Genomic DNA, 23,439 nt, shown 5'->3' on the forward strand with positions numbered 1-23,439 from the left:
CCTCCATTTCGAATTCCTTGGATGGAATCTCCATTGCAGAGTGTTTGTAAGTCCTTCTTACTTGCTTTGGCCTTCAGCGGGGATTGATTTAGGCAGATTTTGCTGCATGTGCCTGCCCTTGATCGCATATGGTTTAGATGGCTTTGACTGTGGCCCAGATTTTTTTGATTTTCTTTTTTTTTCCCAAATTATCAGTGGCATGTCCCTCATATCTTCCCATCCAACTTGTGTCTTCCTGTTTTACGTTTCCCTTGCTTTTGCAACATCTGTGAGCATAGTTTGGGCATGTTTTGGTCCTTTGCACTGCAGCTCATTTCCTCAAAAACGATTTTTTGGAGCCACTAAATCTCCCCATTTTCTGTTTTTTTTCAATTGCATTTCATTTGATCCTATCTCCTTTCCAGGGTGTTTCTTAGCCTTTCTTTTCGTGTTCGCAAGATTCCATTTCCCTTCCCGTAAGGAAATTTAATTTCCTTTCGGGAAGGGAAACGGAATCTTGAGGTTTCAGTGGGGACCAATAGAGGAATCTTTGGGGCATGTCCCTTCACTAGATGGCATGACATGCCTTTTCATGGCTTTGACTTTGAGCAAGTGGCGTCCTGAGGGACACCACTTGTCAATGATCTCCATTCAGAAATTGAGTCATTGCCTTTTCTCCTCTGGACACAACCATCCCACCAATTCCTGATCCACGGAACCATCCACCCATCACATCCACATGTTACCACATTAAAGGGAAGGATGTTGCATGGGACCATGACCAAGGCCTTACAGACGTCCAGACACATGACCGCTGTAGCTGTTCTCTTGTTCACTGACACACCCATTTGGCAACAGCAGGTCACTGAGTTGGCCTTGTCCTTGGTGGAGCTTTCCTGGCTTTCCTGAACCACTCCTCAGTCCTCTGTGTGCCTCAACATAGATTCTAGGGGGATCTGTTCCATGATTCCCAGGCAGAGTAGAAACCCCAAAGGTGAGGATGATATTCTTTCAGCTAACAAATTCCAGCATCCTTCTTCCTACTGTTTTTAAAAATGGGTGCAATATTTCCATTTTTTCAGTCACCAGGTACTTCACCTGACTCCTTCCATGAGTTTGCAAGTATAATGGAGAGTAAGTATCTTCCACTTGACCTAGACCTTCTAAAATATTTTAAATACTCTGTAATCAGAGGGATGCACTGTTGTATTGACTTCTGCCCAAGGAAAGGGTACAGTCCTTGGGGCTCACTAGAAACCTCAACAAATTCCTGCAGGTGCCCTCTCATATTCTCATAAGGCAGATCATCAAGAAAAGAAGTTAAGGACTGATTTTTCTTAGAAATAAAAAACCAAAAGTAGAATTAATAACAAATGACTCTTGCAGAACCATTTTGCCAGTGTCCTAAATATTGAAACCAAGAACAGCCAAGATCCAAAATGCCATTTTTTACTAACTGCTTAGCCTTTTTAACAAGATTCAACACAATGAAATCAAACAAGGAAACAAGTGCAACACTTCAAATGTAAATGGATAAACAGCTTAAGGGACTTTGTTGTTACAATATCTTATTCTGGTATGAATACCATTGGCTATAGCAAAAGGAAAAGGAAAGATTAAAACATATATCATGGTGTTTGTACTTAGGCCAAGTGTTCATGAACCCCACTGTCTATCTACAGTAGCATTTGCTAAGGGTAAAAACAGAAAATAGTGCATCACTGATATTCACTCTCTTTGGGCAGTCATTAATTACAAGATTTCAAGTTGACATCACATTTGATAGGATGGATCTGGGTTACAATACCTTACAGAATTGTTTTTCTGAGCTATTTACAAAAGCAGTAGATTAATTTGTATAACAGTAAGAAAATACATTCATGAGACAGATTCAAAATAATTGTTTTCTACAAGGTTTCCAGAGTTGAGTTCCATAGCAAGGAGCTCTGCAGAGGCCATTCTCAGTAGGTGATTTTGTTTTAGTATTTACTAGTTAACAACCTGAATGAGGTGATGGAAAAAAACTGACAGGCAAAAATAAGTGGATGTTTGGATCTGCTATTGAAGGAGATCACTTTTTAATAAACAGCACCAGAGAGGTTATTAATCTAAAAATTTCAGACATACTTTTACTCTACACTAATCAATATTTTCATATTTTCAACAATAACATAAAAGAAGTATATATTCTGGCATGAGAATAACACACTGATAAAAAAAAACAACCTGATACAGAAGATGAAAAGGAATTACCTTCTTGTGGCTTTTTGCTGTGTATTGCAGTCAGAATGTTTAATTGAAGCTGAAACTTTTTGCTTAGCCAGGATTATTTCTTTAGCCTACAATAAAAATAGACAAAACATAATTCTCATAAAAGTTGACACTTTTGCTTACAAGCATTTAAATAATCTTTCAAAAAATAGAAAATTGTGTCTGCATAAATTTTCTCTTGTGACATTTACTCTTTCTGTTACATTTTACCACTCTTCACTCAGCATTAAACACAGACATAAGGCAAGTTAAACCAAATTATCTGAATGGAAATACAGTCAAACATTTATGTAATTATACATAAAAGAGTCTTTAAATATATACATCTACTCGTGTTTAAATATATACCATCTTGTTTAGCACCATGTTAATAATGCACATTACTGATTTCATTTTGGTTCTGGTGTCCCAGTACTTGTTCTGACATTTTTATTAAAAAATCAGCTGCAATCTGGACTTCTCCTCACTCAAATGACAAGTGACCACAAACTCCTTCAGCTCCTTTGCTAAAACAGAAAGTTAGGTTCAAAGTCCAGAGGAATTCCCCTTCTTAAAGAAAACACATCCACCATGATTTTTTGGAAAATGTGTTATTGACAAAAGGGTATCTCATTGTAAAAGGATCTCTTTCGCTTCATAACAACAGCATGGGAGAGGCATCCCTGAAACATCTGAAAGGAGGAAGAACAGGAACTACACCAAATAGTTCATGTTATTCACTGTTTCATAGTCCAACTGATTTGAGAGCAGTCTGTTCCAGAAGCCCTTCACTGTGAATTTAGTCTCCATTCTGAACCCCAAATTATATAAAGACAGTCTATAGCTTCAGTCATCTGTTTCTGGGAGTCTGTGAAGAGGCTGAATCCCTCTGGTTCTGTATATGCTTTGATGACAGAAAGAAAACCTTGTTTCTTTCTACCTTCTCGCTTTTCAAATATTCTTTATTTTAACAGAGATTCATTCTGCTGATCCCCTTGAGACTTGTGCTTCTTCCTTTGTCCTCAGAGCACACCATCAAGGATGGTGGAGAAACATGCTGATTCTGCACTCCTAAGAAAATACATCCCTGACAAGAACTGACTTTGGCACTTAGGGAAGGGTTAGGATTTGCCTACTTTGGCCTCAGTAGTAAGATAACAATGTGAAATTTGAAGCCTGTGGTATATAAAAAAATGGACTAAATTAATATAATGAAGCTTTCTGAAAGTTATTCTATGATACTAATATTTATGACACTAATACTATGATTTCTAATATTTACATTTTAGTGTACAGTTTTGGGCAGCACAATATAAAAAAGACATGAAGATATGAGAGAGCATCCAAAGGAGACCATGAGGATGGTGAAGGCTGTGGAGGAGAAGCTGTATGAGGAGTGGCTGAGGTCACTTGGTCTCTTTAGCCTGGAGGAGATGGAGGGGAAGCTTCACTGAGGTCTTCAGCATCCTCATGAGAGGAACAGGACAGGCAGGCACTGATCTCTTCTCTCAGGTGACCAGTGACAGGACCCAAGGGAATGCCTGGAGTTGTGCCAGAGGGGGTTAAGATTGGATATTAGGAAAAGGTTCTTTACCTAAAAGATGTTTGGGCACTGGAGCAGGCTCCCCAGGAGTGGTCACAGCACCACACCTGAAAGAGTTCAAGAGCTTTAACAATGCTCTCAGGCACATGGTGTGACTCTTGGGGTGTCCTGTGCAGGGCCAAGAGTTGGATTTGATGATCCTGATGGGTTCCATCCAACACAGCATATCCTATGATTCTATGATTAATTAGAAAACAGAAAATGCACCCCTTTTGAGATCACTATCAAAGGATTCTAGATAGAGATGTTTAAAAAAAAAACTCTGGAGTATATTTGAGAAAACAGAAGGAATATGCAAAAGCCATATTTTTATTCATAGTTTCAGTCCATCTTTTTTTTCCTACAATGGCTTTCTTATTCTACAATGGGAATTTGAGGAAACAGATTTTCCCTGAAACACATTTATGCTAAAGGATTATTAGATTTCTAGGGTTCCAGAGCTGTGTCTCTGTTTCTGCACCTGTGTGGGTGCAGCTGGTGAGAGAGAGACGGTGAATCTCGTTTCTTGAATCAGAAGGCTTGATTTATTAATATATGATATAATACATTATTACTATACTAATAGAATATAGAGAGAGGTTTGCAGAGCTGCTAGCTAAGCTAAGAAAAGATAGAAAAGAATCCACAACAAAGCTGTGGCCAAGGACTCAGTCCCCTGGCTTGCACTGGTGATTGGCCCTTAATTATAAACATAGAAAATGAGCCAATCAAGGTGTTCCTGTTGCATTCCCCAGCAGCTGATAATAATTGTTTACCTTCTCTTCAGGGGCCTCTGGCCTCCCGAAGACGCAGAAATCTGAAAGAAAGGATTTCTGTGGAGAAATGTCTGCGACATCTCACCTTTCTAAGTTGTATGAAAATAAAAGAAAAATGCTGATGTAGAATGAACAGGAAATTCCTTCACCTATAAAATACAGAATACTCACAAATCACTAAAACAATCCTACAATATAAGAAAATTGCAAGAAACAATGCAAAGAGAATTCAAGTCCATGCAGCTGAGTTTCAGGAACAGTCCAAGAGCCGAAGTTGTTTCCCTTGGAATACCTGAGAGTCCTTTTGGTCCTGAAACAGACTTCTGCAAAAGAGTTCCATCAATAGTTATCAAAAACCATTGACAGTCTTAATACAATTTTAAACAATTTGTACAATTTTGAAATGTCCTTTCTGCTGGCCTTTCATTGCTTCAGTGCTTCAGAGCTGCTGCCCAGTATTTTCAATCTTTTTTTTCTTTTTTATTTAATTTTTAATTTTTTTTTTTTTTTTTTTTTAATCGAAAAGCAAAAGAGCAGCAGCCGGGCAGAGCAGTGCCAGAGAAGGAAAAGCCCTGGGGGCCCTGGCCCATGCTGGACCAGGAACCCCAAAACTGGCTCACAAAGGAGGACCCGGACCGGTAGGACAAACCAGAATCCCCAAAAACACAAGGAGGCCAAGTGATGGCCCTGGCCCAGGAACCTCCTGAGCCCAGCATCCCAGGCCAAACTCATAAGGAAGGCTCTGCATATCCACAGGCCTGAACCCAGCTGCCAGCACAATGGCAGCACGGGTAGTGAGATGCTTCCTTTCCCCTAAACCACTGAGGCATGCCAGCAGCAGGGAAATAGAAGCCTTCCCCAGAAATCCCATCTGGGGTCTGGAGATGTTTGTTTCCCACAGCAAACCAGCTATGGTCTCCTCCAACTGTGCCCTCTCCCTCTGCAATGCATCGGCTTTGTCTCTCATCCGCCCCGTGGCATCATCCCCATCCCCTCCGGGCTGGGGATCAAAGGCAGAACTCTCTGGATGCACCAGCCCCCCCATGCCACTAGGGCACAAGAGAGGCGGCGGCCTCCATGGGACAATCCCCGAAAAACCACCCCCCAAACCGCCGAGAATGCTGATCTTAAAAACAGGCAGCTGGACTGCCGCAACAGTCAGCTGGCGGGCAGCCCCTGTTCCACGGAAGGAGAGACCCCCCAGCAGGGCGACTGCTGGGACGTCCGGTGGAAGCAGCGGGGAGGGAGCCGGAACTGGGGAGGGAACCGCGCTGAGAGTGGGATCCACCGCAGGCTGCTCCAAGGGTCCTGCAGGTTCAACGCGGTTTTCTGCCGCTGACTCCGGGGTCCGCTGCGGAGGAGGCGGGGACGCGCGGGAACACGCTGGTGCTGCGTCCCTTGGCTCTGAAAGCGGCGGCAGGCACGGCAGCAGCGGAGCTGGGAGAAGCGGTGGAGCGTCGCTGTTGCTTAGCAACAGGTCAATCGGCGAAAGTGCTGTCTCTTCTGCCCTCTCCGACAGAGGCTCTTGCGGGGGCAGGGAGGCCGGTGAAACCGCGGGCGGGACCTCCTGGAGAGGCGGAGATAGGATCTCCTGGAGTGACGGCTCTGGCAGGGCCGTGGAGGAAGCCTCAGAGACCGGTGCCGCCCCCATGTCTGAAGGCGGAGTCTGAGAGGCCGGCACTGGCTTGAGCGGCCGCTCCCATCCCCCCGGAGAGAGAGAAGGGGGGGAAGGAGGAGGCTCCATCTGAGCATGCTCCGGAGCAAGAGTAAAAAAAACTTCTTCGCGCCGCGAAGTTTCGCCCCCCCCCCCGCCGTGAAGCGGGGGGGGGGGAAAAAGCCCAAAGTCATCACCCACGGGGTCTTCTGCCAAGGGTGGTGGAAACGGAGCTTGGCCATAACAGTTAGAGATCCATGGAAAAAGAGCTGCTCTGCGTTTCAGAACTGGGAAAAGCTTTATAAATGCTGGGTAGATAGAAGGCAGGACACGTCCCTGGCTCCATACGAACTGGAGAATGGAGTCCATGCACTCCCAGACAAAAGCATCTAAAGCATACAGAATATCAGCAAAGAACCCAAAAAGCTTTGCCCATCGAAAGAATTCATAGATATCTGTTTCTGACAAAAAGCAACCATCTTCTCTGCACCAATATTTCCAGAGGGCAATAAGCTTTTCCTCTGAAGGGGAGAATTGAATCTCTTCTGGCAAGGCATGTGTTTGCCATACGAACAGCCACAAGCTACGAAGGGCTGGTTCATCAGGGATAGAAAAGTGAACAGTACCTTTTGAAAGAGTCCAGCTTGCTCTGGCCAGCCCCACAGGTCTGCTGCTCTTTTCCATCATCTTTCCTGATGGTTTTCCAGAAGAAAGGTTCTCTTTGTGGTCAGCCTTGGCTGTGAACTCTGTCCAAATCAGGATCTTCAGTTCTTCAGCTCCTGGCTTGAATCCACTTTTGTGGTCACTTCAAAGCAACCATCAAATGCCACACATACAGGATTTTTACCCAGTGCAGCAATTTTGCTCCTCTGGTCTTATCAGATTAATCTTTGCTCTGACACAAGGGGTCACCAGATGTTTCTGCACCCGTGTGGGTGCAGCTGGTGAGAGAGAGACGGTGAATCTCGTTTCTTGAATCAGAAGGCTTGATTTATTAATATATGATATAATACATTATTACTATACTAATAGAATATAGAGAGAGGTTTGCAGAGCTGCTAGCTAAGCTAAGAAAAGATAGAAAAGAATCCACAACAAAGCTGTGGCCAAGGACTCAGTCCCCTGGCTTGCACTGGTGATTGGCCCTTAATTATAAACATAGAAAATGAGCCAATCAAGGTGTTCCTGTTGCATTCCCCAGCAGCTGATAATAATTGTTTACCTTCTCTTCAGGGGCCTCTGGCCTCCCGAAGACGCAGAAATCTGAAAGAAAGGATTTCTGTGGAGAAATGTCTGCGACATGTCTCCACATGCCTTTGATGGTAATGAAATATTACCACATTTACCATACCTGGATAAGTAAGAATTATATGAAGTAATTCTATCAAATAGAACTGGCATGCATAATACACACTACTCCTATTTTTGGATTAATTAAGCAATCTAACTCTCATTGATCTTTAAATTTCTAATCTCTTTTGAAATCCCAGGCAATAAAAAGCTGTCAGCATTCATTTGAGGCTGGTAATGTAATAAAGAATTGATCAAAAGTCCAAATTTTACTCTCTGACTCACTAAACTAAGAAAAAGAAAGTTTTCAAACATGACAGAAGGTCTCAAAACCCTAAATAAAACCTGCTTGTTAATAACACTGGGGTTTGATGCTTTTGCTGAGGCAGCAATTAAAATGATATTGTAATCTACTGATGACATTTTATGAAAAAATTTATTTAATATGTCAATTTTAGTCAAATTCTATTAAAGAATCTTCCAGTTTTTTATTTGCCTGCATCATCGGCAAAGATGATGCTGCCAAAGCACAGAGGTTCAAAACTGGAAGAAGTCACAAATATTTTTCCCAGAACACAAGGCATGTACAATGTAGTCACTGTCCACACCTTACTCATGTAAAATCTCCTTACAAAGGATTATTGCAGTATAAACACTACACTTTAAAAGTGTCACTATATTATTTCACTGAACATTGTGTCCTTCAGTTTCTTTTGATGACCTTCCAAAAAATGTTGGTAAACACTGCCTTAGAAAGGCACCCATTCTGTGGTCATTTGTTGTGTAGCATGTAATATGGTTAAAAATATGTTCCCAGAAATGAATGTGAAAATTATTCCTTTCTTTTAGTTCATGTGGAATTTACTATGTCCAACATCTGTGATGTGACAAGTTCATCAGAGAGGCAAGGAAAGAAGTTTTGGGTTTGTTTTTAAAGACTAGGGAACTATAAACAGGCTGGAAGATGAATGGTGAAAGGTTTATTAACCTGATCAGAATATCAGTAAAACAAGTGAAAACCACTTAGAATTCAGATAGATTTCTATTGTGTTACTGAGAAGAGAGAGATATTTTTAGGACACTATTGCATGAAGCTTATTATAGGAGACTATTTTTAGATTAGTGGACATTTCACTTATGTAAGGAATGTGCTAGGCCATTTATCTAGCTGCCAAAAAAAATATTTTGATAACTGTTTTTTAGAAACAAAAAGGATAAAATACAGTGTAATATAGTCATTAAGCTTGTCTTGTCACTGATACAGCCTGAAAGAAATGGAATGTATTCTGGTCTTCCTATTAACTTTACTAAGAGGAATTCCCATTAAGTTGCTGATCTTGAACCAGTATTCTCAAGCATTGATAAAATCAGCCACAATATTCTGCAAGAAAAATATCTATTGGCCTTCCTGTTGTCAATCATTTTTCATTTACCTTTCTTCCTATATTACATCCCATTAATCATAATGATAAAATTTGTATGGCTTGAGATCATCTGAAGAGGAACTATGCCCCAAAAATTTCAAATGAGCACTCTATTTCAGTCCTAGAGAAAGAGAACAGATTCTGTGACTGTAAAAAGAGCAGTGAACAATAGATTAGTATCCTTTACATGCAATTGCAGTGAAGTAATGCAGATCCATCTTTGGTCAGTAAATCCATGAAGTTCACAGGACCACAGAATGCTGAAGATTGGCAAGGACCTGTGGAGATCATCTAATCCAAGCCCTCTGCTCAAGCCCCTTGAGCCAGTTGCCCAGGACCATGTCCAGATGGCTTTAGAACATCTCCAGGGATGGAGGATTCACAACCTCCCTGGGTGACCTGTGCAGACACCTGGTCACCCTCACAGTCAGAGTCTCCTGGTCTTCAGAGGGAACTCCTGCATTAGAGTCTGTGCCCACTGTCTCTGGGGCTGTCACTGGGCACCACTGAAAAGAGCCTGGCTCTGACTCTTTGCACCCTTCCTTTAGGGTATTTCTGTATATTGATGAGATCCCCTCGAGCCTTCTCTCCTCCAGGCTGGACAGTCCCAGCTCTCTCAGCCTTTCCTCACAGGAGAGGTGCCCCAGTTCCTTGATCATCCTTGTGGCCCTTTGCTGGATTCTCTCCAGCAGGTCCATGTCTCTCTTGCACTCCATGTGTCTCCCACCAATGCTGAACAAGGGGGAGGATGGCCCTCTCCACCTGCTGGCAATGCTCCTAAGCTGCTCAGGACACAGCTGGTGCTCTTTGACATGTTCAGCTATGTGGCAACCAAGACTCCCAGGTGCTTTTCTGAAAATCTGCTTCCCAGAATCCACTGACAACATGCAGCATTCCATTCATGCATCCCCAAGTTACTCAAGCAGTTTTAACCAAACCAAGTCCAAGCTGAGGACATCTACCCAGCTATTCCATAGTGCTTCTCTCTCCTCATGTTTTACAAATATCTGAGAATCACATATTCTGAGAGGAAGTATGCTCCAGAGCCTCAGGCTAGGCAAAATACGTAGGTGTAGCTAAAATATCAAGGTAGGTTAAATATAAAGTTAATAATGGAATAAAGGCAGTTCTCAATCACAGTATGAAGAGAGAATATTCATTTTGCTGATTTAGGTATGATTTTATGGGTAGGCACCAGAGTTAATAGATATCTAGAAACACTTGGAAATATTTACATTTTCTAAGGCATTGATCATCCACAAAGGGACTAGCAAGATGTATGAGTAATAAAAGCAGGGTATGGGACAGAAAACTGCAAAGACAAGTAACTATTAAACAAAAATAAATCATATACATTTGAAAATTACACTATTCAAAATGACAAGTGTCAAGGCCTCATTTTCAAACAAATTTATGGAAACATAAATTCTCATTTGAGTGAATTTTGAACATTCAGAAAACCTAAACCAAGTAAGTACAATTTTCAGTATTCTTACAGCTTTTGGCAAAAATGCATGTTTGATTCTAGAGTGACAGTTTGTGATTCCATGAGGGGCTGTCCTCATAGGGACAGACAGATGGTATGGGATTGGATTATAGAAGGGAACATAGAAGGCAATAGCCACAAAAGTTAGAGCTACTAGATGCATAGTGTTAGAATTAAATCAGAGCACAAAGAGAAAAAAAATAACCCCATATAGCAGGGGAAGCTATTTCAGCTAAATAGCTTCCTCCTTCAGAAAGAAATGCATTTGATATACTCTGGTGGACTCACACACATACCCTGCCCTTATACACCAGAGAAATTTCCTAAAGTCCAGAAGAGCTAGAGCACCAAGAGATTGTTTTTTTACTGTAACTATCCCTGGGCAGGATTACCATATTACAGAAGCCAGAAGTATAAGATGTCCTACAGAGGCCTTAAAAGCAACCCAATGCTCTCAAGGCAACAGCAGAAGATGCTGCAGTTGATTAACTTCTCCCTCAGCATCCAGAACCCCACCATACAATCCATTCTCATCTCTGGAACTCCACCTCCCCAGAACTTCCAGCTCCCTGTCTGCTCCAAGCAGTTTCAGTTGAAACACCATGCTGCCACAACCTTCCTGCTCTATGGTCACAGTAGTTTGTACAGCTGGTCAGGGGATCCTTTCCAGCCAGGCAGAGCATGAAGGGAAAATGATCTCTTCATTCATAAAGCAAGTCTTTTTCCAAACACATGAGAAATGACAGTAGTGCATCATCCCTTTATTTGGACAAATATGTAACCTTCATACATATGTGTGTCACACAAATTTTGATAAACTGATTTTTTCTTATTTCAAAAGTGGAAAAATGAAGTAGGTATGTGTTTATTTTCATTATTTAAAAAACTCTATCTTCTTAGACATTTGCATAATACTGCATGTTTTGCACAATCTCTTTTAGCACATAAAAAGCTGATCTTATTTAAAGTAAAGGAAATACGAATTTCTATTAATACTGATTTTCATTATGCTCCTTTAGAGGGATTTTAAATACTAAGGCTTGGCTCTGCAATTAAATTGTCTTTATGCAATGTTCCTTTTCTTGGGAAATATGCCCTGATGTGAAAGGCAAGACTGCATATCTTTATCAAGCCAGATGTTACCTGTAACTCAGAGACATTCCCAAAGTACTCACTACATTTAAGGACCTTTGTGTGATGTCTCCCATTTTACATACCTTTGGCATGGTGACAACTAAATGGCCAGTTGTTTGTGATCTTTTAGCACAGCTGCTGTCTGGCTTCACTTCCTCAGGGAGCACAAGCTGAAAAGGCTACCAAACAAAATGGAATTAAAGTATATAATGCTAAAATATTTTTTTTCTTTCTTTTATATGGACAAAACAAATACAAAGCCACCACTATCACATCCTTTGACTTTAAGGACACTGCAGGTGTAAATGCTTTCACTTTATGTATGGTATTACTAAACCTAATAAATTATGCTAAATACCTTTTGCTTACAAGTAGAGTCAGATGTATGTTCCTGAACTGCTGCCATTCCTGAAGTGGCATTTCTAAAGAAGGTTACAAATGATGCTAGACTTATATTAGCAATTAAATGAGAAAGATTATCCAGTCTATTTCAACACAAATCAATTCTCAAGTTTTGTTTATGCAGTTGGCTCAGTTAAAAATAGGGATTTTGGTTTACTGTGGAAGTACTTGGAATTTTTTTTTTCTAAAATGATGATAAAATTAAAACCACCAAGAAGAGAGAAAACTGGAATGACATTTTAAATGCCCTTCCAAAATATACATCCATTGGTTTCTGTCAGCTATAAATTCCAGATTGTGAAATTGCTAAGTTCTAGCCTAGGGCAACTAGGAAGCTCTCTTCTAAAGTGAATTATGGTACACTATGTGTGGGGAGAATAAGAAGAGAGGAGAGAAGGAAAGTGAAATTTTATTTCAGGCTTTGTACATCTTCTGGTTAGGACTTCCACAGTTTATGTGTGTTTCAAAATAATGCTGGTATTGAAAGAACATTCTCTCTGCATAGATGCAAATGATTGGTAACTTAGAGAAGTCAGATCCAGAGTCCACTGAATAACTATGGCAAACATTAACTCTTGATTTAAAAATGAATGTATAAGAAATCACAAACCTTTCCCTTCACCAGTACTCGTACGTAAGTTGGTTGCACATCAACATCAAGTAAAGAAGTGTCCAAATGTCTTCAGAATGAAATAGAAATAAATGAATCAATCTACAATAGACCACATAGCTCTTTCAAAATGTCACAGTTTCTAAAGCACAAGCTTAAATTTCAGTTATTAAATTCTCCAAAATACTATTAGGATTTAAAGTTCTGGGGGAAAACACCCCATGATCTTCTTGTGAATGTCACTTACAATAATGTCTAAATTCTATCAAGTCCATGACATCAGCTATTGTATAACTAAAAGAATTCAAAATCCTTGAAGAAAACAAAAATGTCTTTCATCTCTTAGTATAGTGTTCTACATTAATATGAAATTAATCTACATGATATTTAAAATTGTGAAAATAATTTGCTACTTTTCCTTCTGAAGGTTTTACTACTAAAATTATAACAGATTCCCCAAAAATTTCTCCTTTTTTGTACAGAACTTGCTGGAAAACAATGAACAGATATACTTTCTACTCCCAGAAAACACAGTAATTTTAAATCTTTCAAACAAAATTTGTGGCCTGTAAAAGCTCCAGTTTTATATCTGCTCTTCCCTATGTGACACCTGATGTGACTCATGGGAATGCACAAGCATGTATTTCCCATTTCTTTTCTTTTACAACATTACTTAACAGGTGAATTTTTCAAATGTTTTAGTCTGCATTTCTTACAGGTGAGCACAGATTATTAAAATCTGGACTACCCAGGGTCCCAAAGTGTTCAAGAAATGACTGTACATGGCACTTAGTGCTGTGGGGTAGTTGGCTAAGTCATGATGAGTCAAAGGCTGGACTTAATGACTTTGAAGGTGTTTTCCAACCTAAATGATTCTGTGATTCTGTAGTACATCCAGCAGTTTATTGAACCTGAACAGATTTTCTGAGGTTCCAGAAAAAGATCTGTATCTTGTAAGTCAGAAACATAGAGCAAACCTCTTTTGAGGGAAATTAATGACTTTCAAGGGAAGCACACCTGGCATGAATAATGTTTTTGGGCTATAAAACTAGTACAAGTTTTATGTAACTAGTTTCTATTATGGACAGATAAACTTTTGGGTTTCCAGCCCCTTCCTGAAGAATGGAAAAGGTCATTGAAATGCTTAGCAGTGTATGTACTACCTCCTTGTCAGATTTTGCCTGACTCAACCAAATTTCTTCCAAGCAATGCTCTAGTACATTTCAAGAATAGGCATGAGCCATGGACTCTTCTCACTAATCAAGGAAAATAAGGCAAGTCTACCCTACTCAGTCTGTCTCAGGGAGAAGAAGAATTTAACTAGAAGCACATGAACAGTAATGAAGCACTTCTAGGGCCAAAGCATGAGCAAAAACCCCACTCCCTAGAGCCCTTATCTGCAAAGGAAGAATGGAAAAGATTTTACATATGTATAAGAGAACAGGTGTGGAAGACACCTGCCTGTGGGCTGCAGAAAAACATCTGCTCCCAAAAGGATTATTAGACACAGCGTCCATTCAGGATTAACAGAACAGTCTGAAGGGCCTTTGGCTTATTCAGCTTTACTTCCTTCCAGGTTTTGAGATTGGTTCCACTATCCACTACATTATTTGTTTTCTTCTTGAAAAGTCCCCATTACAGAGAGCAGTATAATTGAAAAACTGTTTATTACATCTTATGAGTGGCAAAAATTATTGCGAAAAAAGATCTGACCTGTAAACAGCAAGATCCAAGATGATCTGGTTGTTTTCTTCATCATCTTTCAGAGAGAAATGAAGCCTAAAGACAATGACAAGAAACAGCTCCAGGATAAATACTGCTGGAGTGAATAAGCAAACATTACAGCATAGTTCAAATGTCAGCAATTTTAGATGAATACAAACACCATTTAGACAATATGTCATGTGATAATTTAGAAACAGTTGCCATTTGCTCCAGTACTGGCATTTGAGCCAAGGTCATTCTGATATTTATTTTCTGTTCTCCCTACTCAAACCACAAGAAAGAGAAAAAAATCCTCTGCTGAAGGTCGGTTAAAATTAAGCTTATTTTGACAATGCAGAACGAGAGACATCTGCTGGTGAAACCTGTCTGCTCTATTACATCTTCACAGAAAAAACCAGTTCCAAAATGCATGAAAAACACAGATCTTTGTAATTCTAACCTTATTGTATGTTCAAAAGACATCCACTTTTTTCATAGTAATTAATTTGTCCCAAGTATAAAAATCTGTGTATTTCCAGAGTAAAACATGATCTGCATAATATCCTTGATTCTATAAGCTTTATATTTGCTGAAAATGAGCCTGTAGATTGTATTAGCTGTATTTTTGTGATTTGTTGGCTGTGTTCTTAAAATTGGGAATGAATCTTATAAGTTATAAATTGATGCCATCTATTATTACAACTGTAAGGAGATCTAGTCTAGACTTACAAGTTCTGCTCATATGCTCAAATATTTCCCATGCATGAAAGCAGAGGGAAAAAAGAATGAAATTACCTACAAAAGAGAAGCTTTTGATAAATTAGTTATTAGTATTATATGAAGGGATTTTGCTTTATATAATTTATCTGGGCTATTTCAGTGACATTAAAAGACTTAGATAAGATGGGTTCAGGTAATGGAAAGATGCCCAAATGTTAACAGATTAGATGATAAATTTTTTCGGCAATAAAAATATTTGCCAGATATGCTTTTCACTCTTTACTCTCCTATATTCTGGCACAGTCCATTTGCAAGAAAGTTTACAGGTTGTAGTTTACAAGTATTTTTTATTGGAAAAGTGCAAAGAATACAAAACAGTTTTATTTCCTGTCTTACTGCATCAATGATTTTGAGAATCCACTAAAACCTGAAGGGTGAACAAGAGGACAGAATTATAAAATTTTCCAGGAAGAATCTTAATTAGAACTGAAGTACAGAAACAGTCTGTCCTCAGCAGCAAGCAGCCATTCCTCTTGCTAACTTTCCAAAAGAACATCAGAGACGTTTGGACATTTTTATGGACATAAGACTTCCACATTGAAGCAAAAACTTTGGAGAACACCATCTGCTTACTTGTATCTCTTTCTTTATGTCTCTCCAATACACTGCCAGATTGCACTGAACAGCTGTGACATTCTTGTTGAAGTCAAGACAAAAAATGTCATTGGTCTGGCTTTACGTGGGCACATCCACAGACTAAATTCAGAAAACTCGGGTGAAACAAACAGGGATGCTACTAACAGTGAACTCTGTTTCTTCTAAAAAAGACAGCCAGAGATTTGGTCTAAATGTCCCTGCTTTTCAGAGGCACAAGCAACTTCTATTAAAACAAGATTTAAATTATTTTAGGCTTGTCTTTTTGGATTAGAAAATGATACAAATATTTTTTTTTAGTCAATACATTTTTACTGGAAAAAGTACATCAATACAATGGAAAGTATCTCCTGGTATAGACAGACTAAACATGGCTCTACATGACACTAAACTCTTGCACTGCCTTTAATTCTCTCTGTTCTACTGAAAAATGTGAAAATGTGCACTGCATATAATTTCTTGAATTTGCAAGGATTTCTGAATTTCCAAGATTTAGAAAGCAGTATTCATGCTAATGATAAGCATGTTCATAAATTTGGTTTTGCAGAGGTCAGTGGCCGCTTTCTCATCCCACTCTGCTGCAGGAGACCCTATGGGAAGCTGTTTATAAAGAAAAAATATTTGCACTCAGTCCCCTGCTTTCCCTTAGAAAATGAAGGTTTGGTTCAAGTAAAATCAATGGCTGATATCCCTGGAAACTCATTCCAAAACACCTGAAAATCCAAGTGCCTTTGTCAATGGTAAAACACAAGACACTCCTCTGTATCTCCATCCTCTGTTGCTGGAGACCTCACTCAGGGCCACAGGGCCCTTTGCCAGAAGCTGATTATCCTTACACCTGCCATCAGAGGACAGGATGATTTTGTCCAGAAATATTACTGGGATGTATGTTTTCACATTTAAAGTGACTTGTCATACACATTTATTGTCAACAGTTAAACTTTTTACACTATTAGCAAGATGCTACAAGAAAGAGCCTTACTATAGAACAGAAAAGACTAAAATATCTTATATATTTTACAGAAAACAAGTTCATCTTTAAACAGAAAGTTGTTAAATTAAACAATCCTCAACACTTAACGCAATGACAACTGATTCTTCTTCCAGCATCAGAATATAAATTCAGAATCCACTTTTCCCCAAGGAATATAATACTGCAACAAGAATTTCTCAGCCCTCTTATTTTTGGATTGTCACATATATTGAAATAGCTGCCCAAAACAACTACAGAGAGATTAGACTGCTTAACCTCTTAACCTTACATACTTAGGCACATTCACATTCAGAACTTTTCCTTCTGCAGTGACCAATGTCCAAGCAGTCTTCTCTCTCTTTTTTGATTCCCTTAACAAGCAGAAAGAAAAATTGTTTATGGTTAATCATTAAAAAGTTGCATTATTATGTAAAGTAGCAAAAATAAAGAAGAGGATGGCAAGACATAAGAATTAGCTTGTATTTGATTTAAGGCTACAATTTAGATCAGAACAAAACAGATTGCATGATGAATCCAATTGCACATTAAGAACATCATCTAAAGATGAGCAAATAATTTATAATGTCACAACTTACATGGACAGTGACTTCTTCTGCATATCACTATGTCCTTATCAAACAGAAATATATCAAATTATCTGGTATACCACAAGAAAACCATGGATGGCTTAAATGTATGAAATGGGACATTTTCCTAGTTAGGAATGGTCAAACTCATCATGAGGTGTTGCCACTGATAACTGGTTTGATGTATGGGCAAGCAATTCTAAAGAGTTTTATTCATGCTCACTTGATTACTCCCACTGAAAAAATGCCTGGCCTGCCTTCAAACAGCATCTGTCCCTCAATCACTAATTTTGCTCTAGCAAAAGGAATTTTAATGGTCAAAAGATTAAAAGCAGCATCCAATAGGATACAGTAGGACCAAAGGGCAGACATATAGATTATTTGTTTATGCATATATTACATTTTTGGTTGTGTTCTTCTTTCAAAAAATGCAATACATATTCCTGATTTACTGATGATGTACTGATTGGTTATTTTAATATTCACTATCCATTTCCAGCTATGAGCAATTAAACGAAACTGACTTTCATTTAGTACAATAAACCAGCTATGATAAATTTATCTGCCCAAAGTAGATCACAGTAAGAATATTAAGACTTGTAATAGTGGTATTAATATATTGATACTTGTAATACTGGTATTTTCCTGTGTAAATGTTTAAATTATGAGCATGGGAAGGAAGAGCAAGGAACCTTAGTAACATGAAAAAGAAAATTCTGCTCACACCTAAGTAAAAATATGGAGTTTTCTTTAAAAATATAGCACTGTCACATTGCATTAATCCACTCTTCAGCTGGTCAATATAGTGGGTATGACCACATTAGTCACCATATTAAAAGGGAAAACATTTCTCAAAAAAAGCCCAACAACAATGCATTGCTTCTTTTCTGTTCCTGAACCTATTTCTTATGATAAATTCAAGATTAAGAGCATGTTAAAGGTAAATCACTAATGATAGATATAAAATATTATAGATTTAGAACACCTTGGGGAAAAAAAACCCATAAAAATAGATTTGGTCTATAAATACAAGGGATTTGAAAAAGAAATAAGAACACTTAAATGGACCTACTGGAACAACTACATAAAACCAATTTCTGTTTAAGAAAGACAATTATCCAAGTGTTAAACACTATTCTATAACATAAATCAGCTTTTGTGTGGGATTTGTGGGCTGCCAGTCTCCACACCTGAATTCCTAGATTTGACACGTAAAAGCAAAGTGAATGAACCACCACTGTTCAAAGGATGTTCTCAGAAACACCTCACAAATTACATCCTACCACCTGTTAGCTCTTACCAATCTGTTCCCAGATGAAATTGTCTATTCATGTGAACCATTTTACGGCGATGCTGTGAAACTTTCTCAACACCAAATCAAATTACCCATAAAACGATTTTTTAACTCTTTCAAATGCATTGGGAATTCAGAAAAATTCAGAAATTAATTATTATATCTTTATTATAATATTATATCTTTATTATACTGTTTGGACTGTCCTTGAATTTTTAGAGGGAAGCATTTGGAACACATTTGCTTTTGACTAGAGCAAGGCATTTCCAAACACAGCAAAACTCAAACTGGTTAGAAACTGAGTTTCACAGAAGTTCTTCCAGGAAAGTGCTAGAACTTGAATTAATAATAACAACAAGTTATGCCCATTTCCAGATTTCCTGGAGAATTCCCTAGGACTGACTTTTTCAATACTTAGCCTTGACAAAAATTTTAAAAAGCAAGTCCTTAAAAAGAACAGCTAAAAAAATCTCCAGCACAAAGTATGTTATATAAGTAGAAGAGAGAGAGAACAAAAAAAAGAAAAAGACACTGTAAACAACAAGACACTGTTTACAATGTCTGTGGAACTGATAAGCCAGAAGCAATAAAATACTGGGGGTTTTGCTAGTATCTGCATATATTTTGCATGTTCAGCAAAACAAGGAACAAATTTATGAAATTTTAAAGGCTTTTCAGGGACCAGACTTCAGATTCACCATGTCAAATAGCACAGATAAAAGAATCTTACGACTTGTGACAAATATCTTTGATAAAGTATGAGAAAAAATTTATCAGTTACATAGAAAAAGTGCCTGAAATGCCACTTGGGCAACAAACTTGTAGCATGGGCTGCATTACATAATGCAATCTGCAGTATGGATAAATGTTTTTAGCAGGAAGTTAAATGTTGAACGACACAAAACAGTTAGCTGACAGAAAAGTGGAACTTCTAAACTGCAGAAAAATAAGTTGAAAAAAAACTGTATTTAAAAACTCTGAGGAAAAATAAAATAAGGAGTACAAAATGAAGTTTAGAAAATAAAACAAAATCAACAATCTGAATATTTAGTTTAGACTGTATAAGCCTATTTTAACAATCAACAGGCATTTAAGTTGTCAGTTCTCAGTAATATTTAATGTCAGGCAATCATCTGCCTTCTCTCTGCAGATCTGAAAATTTCTCCGCCAATTCATCAAGATATTAAAACAAAGAAGTACCTTGCATTGTCTTTAGCTCTCCGTTTTTCTTCCATGTACCTGTGAGTTTCTAATCTAGATTCTGGAGTGTATGGTGTAGGCTCCTCCCAAAATTTTCTGTCTTCATCATCATCATCATTTTCAACAGTTCTGCATCTTTCTTGCTCTCCATCTGCTTCTGCCCGATTGGGTTTTTCCTGTGGGGAGTCTGGGCTACACAAGATCACTGAAATATTACCCCAATGAAGTGAAGGAAAAGTAACTTGGTAATAAATTACTGCAATAATATTTTTTAACCCAATAATAACTGTACAATTCCTATCAAGATTGGTATCTTATATATTTGGAGAACATTCTCTGCTCTGCTTCTTTTGTCAACCAACAAAGCACATTTTGACATAATGTTTTTTATTTACCTGACTATGAAGTGATAGTACAGCTGTACCTAATCCCCTGAAAACCCTGAGAGATAGTTCAACAGATTTAATTTCAGAAAAGAATTTTCAGATACCCTCACAACTTTCAGGTGAGAAAAAACCTTCATTCCATGTGTTGTTTAAGAATTCCCACCATTAGATTAGAAATTTATATGGTAGCAATGAGCATCTCCTCAAATGCAATCTTAACCCCTGAATAATTTTTTCTCCCTAGCTGTAAGCTTCTATAAATCTCTATCAATAGAGAGAGACAACTAAATTTATGATACAGGTGTGATCTACGAGGACAAATTTCTGCAGGCAGCTTCATGGAACAGTTTCTACGGGATTAAAAATAAAATGGGCAGCAAGTGCAATAGAAGATGACACCAGACAAAAATCCTGCTGCTGCCTAGGTAATGTCAGTGACATGAAATGGCAGAAATGGGAAAACCAACACCAAAGGCCTGCAATATTCCATTTCAGCCCTCAGATGCTGAAGATGATGCTAAGGCAAAAGCAATTATAGATGAACAGCTGCTTTCCCTGGAACCCCTGCTTTACCTTAAACAACAATTTCCAGCTGTTCTCCTGAAAGAAACTATTAATTACACTACTTTGGCACCCAGACAACTTAGGTTGGAGTTTTGGGAGAAAAAATTCTATTGAACTGTGTCTGCAGCTCAATAATAAATTATGTTTGTAACTAATTATTTTTTTCATTAGAGGTAACATGCATGAGGAGAAATAACTCTGCTTGAATCAACAATAACGATGAACAAAAATATTTAAGTGGAATTATATAAATTCTTTAATGGAAAAAGCCAAACTTGTGAATAAATAAAGAATAATGTTTACTCACAAACTGTGGTTGTTCACTGTTACCTGTCACATCCAAGCTTACAGTCCATCTGTTTCTGTTTCTCATCCTTTTTTTCTTGCATCATTCTTTGAGCCTCTTCCTTTTCTCTGGCCCTTTTGAGAAGGTAAGCTGCTTCCTGTTCTCTGATTTTCCACTGCACTTCTGGATAGTCTTGAAGAGCTTTAATCCTCTCTGAACGTTCTATTTCTTTACTATCCAAATACTTCCCAAAGGAGAAAAAGTCAATATAAATATGTGAGAAAGTATAAATATATTCAAATCAATAAATCTATTCAATTGTAGTTTAATTTGGATAATTAAGTTCCGTCTATAATTAGAAATGCATCTTTCACATATCAAAAGCACTATGTGATTATACTTTATTACAAAGAATTAACAATTACTTTCTATTCAGATCTGAAAATGGTTTTGTGTTTCTAAGATCTGCTTTTAGCATTTTCCAGGAATTTTAATTAGTCTTACTAGACTATACAGTAGAGACTCCCTTCAGCCATTTCTGGTCTTTGTCTGATTTTGATTCAACCCAAAATGATTTCTTTTGATGTCTAAGCTTGCTGCCAACTGACAAAGTTGAATCTACTCTTAATAAGTTAAGCAGTGCCTGTGGTTCTCCGAGGAAAATTGTGAGAACATCTTTCAGGCCTGAGACTGCTTCATTGGCAGGAAATCCTTACATCAGCTCAGTCACAGCATAAAACCACAATCTCGGTGTCTAATTCCAGCCAATGCCATGTAGTGCAGTTTTACACCAATTTGTATTTTTTTCTGTCTCACACTCAGATTTAGTACATATTGCTGAAATGGTACCAACAACCCACTAACTCTCTGCAATCATGCTGATAATTTAAAAATACATTGTATATAACAACCATGAGGAAAAACTGCCAGAACTGTAAAACACATTTATTTGAAAAAAAAAAAAACCTGAAAAACTTTTTAAGAATCTCCAATAAAGATGACAGAAAAGTTAATGAATAATTGTGGTTCCATCAGAATGGAACCAATTATTATTATATTATTTATTGTAGTCATTTCTTCTTTGGAATAGAATTAATTTCCTGTGAACATTAAGAAAAAGTCTATTAGCTTTCCAAGTACAGGGTTTTTTTTGTTTAGGCCAAGTATGTTCAGTCAACATCACTCATGTTTTATTTGGATTTAAGTTTTAAAATCTTACTTTTAATTGCTGAAGAGTTGCCACTACAAATTGTCTATAACCTTCAAATTCAGTACATGGGTTACCCATTAGAAACAACTCCTTCAGATGAATATTGCATTTTAGGGATTCAATGCTGGAGAGTTCACCAATGAAATTTGCTGTCAGGTCAAGTTTCTTCAATTCTTCACAGCCTGTTTGAAAGAAGCCTTAATTCAATTTGTCCATAACATAACTGTACACATGATATACATACACACACGTGGACACAGCTGGATATAAAACTGTCTCCATTTGTGTTCTGTAAACTGATTTCATTCTATCAGAACTCATCTTTTCCAAGACTCTTTCTGAGTGAGAGTGACTCACAGCTAAAGTATATGAGCTTACAATATTTACAGGAATAAAACAAACTCAATAAAATACAAAATACCATAACATTATTGGCTTTATCAGTATCAAAACTTTGTGGACATTCATGGATGAGCTACTAAATATTTAATTTTCAGATAAGCTGGATTTCCTTTTTAAGAGTCTGATTGCCATGATACCCCTTCTCAGCTAAGTCTCAATCATATGGCTAAAATCCAATCCAATTGCTTAAAGACAGCAGAATCAATTATGAGTTTCAGTTCTGAGTATGGTTAATCTCTGGTAATATTATTCAATTACAAAGATAAAACTTCCCAAAAACTCACTGCAAGTTATATTTTCCACTCTGTGGACTCAGCTGTCATTGTAAACACTTTATCATTGGTTAAATTGCAAAAACTGGTGAGAAAGTGTTTGTACTAAAACAATTCATTACAAACAGAAACTATAAATTAGATAACAAGATGCTCTGGAAAATCTGATTTTTAAATTTATTAGCCTTTCCTGTTATCATAATGTGTCCATGAATCATAAACGTGACTCTAAGAGTAAAAACTTTAGCTGAGAGTAAGCTCAACTTTGATTCACATCACTGTAATCACTTTCCTTTCCTGGTCTATCTGCTAAGTTTTATGCACAGTTGGGCTGTACGAGAGTAAACAACATGGAACAATTTATTAGGGGATTTAAAGAACCCAAATTTATGCAAGGGCCAATCCCAAAGGTTGTAACTCCTAAGTAAATGACAAATCACAGTAATAAATAATACAGCCTGATAGCTGAGCTTAAAATTTAGTGGCACGTAAAGAAATGCAACTTTCTCAGCAAATTCCCAAATATGTACTACACTACCTACTTCTTCACTATTTTCAAATTTGTGTTTAGTCTATTCGCTTGTTTCTTATTTAAGCCAT

At 37.9% G+C, this 23,439-nt stretch overlaps 1 protein-coding gene across 1 annotated transcript in view; it reads right to left on the reverse strand.

The window, feature by feature from the left end:
• Window positions 1–23,439, reverse strand: part of LOC132083060 (dynein axonemal assembly factor 11-like) — a 232,404-nt gene that overhangs the window by 186,930 nt on the left and 22,035 nt on the right. Inside the window, exons 7-14 of the mRNA XM_059487586.1 lie at window positions 22,175–22,347; window positions 21,000–21,199; window positions 19,720–19,911; window positions 16,932–17,009; window positions 14,301–14,366; window positions 12,588–12,657; window positions 11,659–11,754; window positions 2,233–2,318 (exon numbers count right to left, since the gene is read on the reverse strand). Coding sequence (XP_059343569.1) covers window positions 2,233–2,318; window positions 11,659–11,754; window positions 12,588–12,657; window positions 14,301–14,366; window positions 16,932–17,009; window positions 19,720–19,911; window positions 21,000–21,199; window positions 22,175–22,347 — 961 coding nt within the window. The remainder of the gene's footprint in view (window positions 1–2,232; window positions 2,319–11,658; window positions 11,755–12,587; window positions 12,658–14,300; window positions 14,367–16,931; window positions 17,010–19,719; window positions 19,912–20,999; window positions 21,200–22,174; window positions 22,348–23,439) is intronic.

Source organism: Ammospiza nelsoni, chromosome 1, assembly GCF_027579445.1.
Source record: "Ammospiza nelsoni isolate bAmmNel1 chromosome 1, bAmmNel1.pri, whole genome shotgun sequence".
Taxonomy (NCBI): domain Eukaryota; kingdom Metazoa; phylum Chordata; class Aves; order Passeriformes; family Passerellidae; genus Ammospiza; species Ammospiza nelsoni.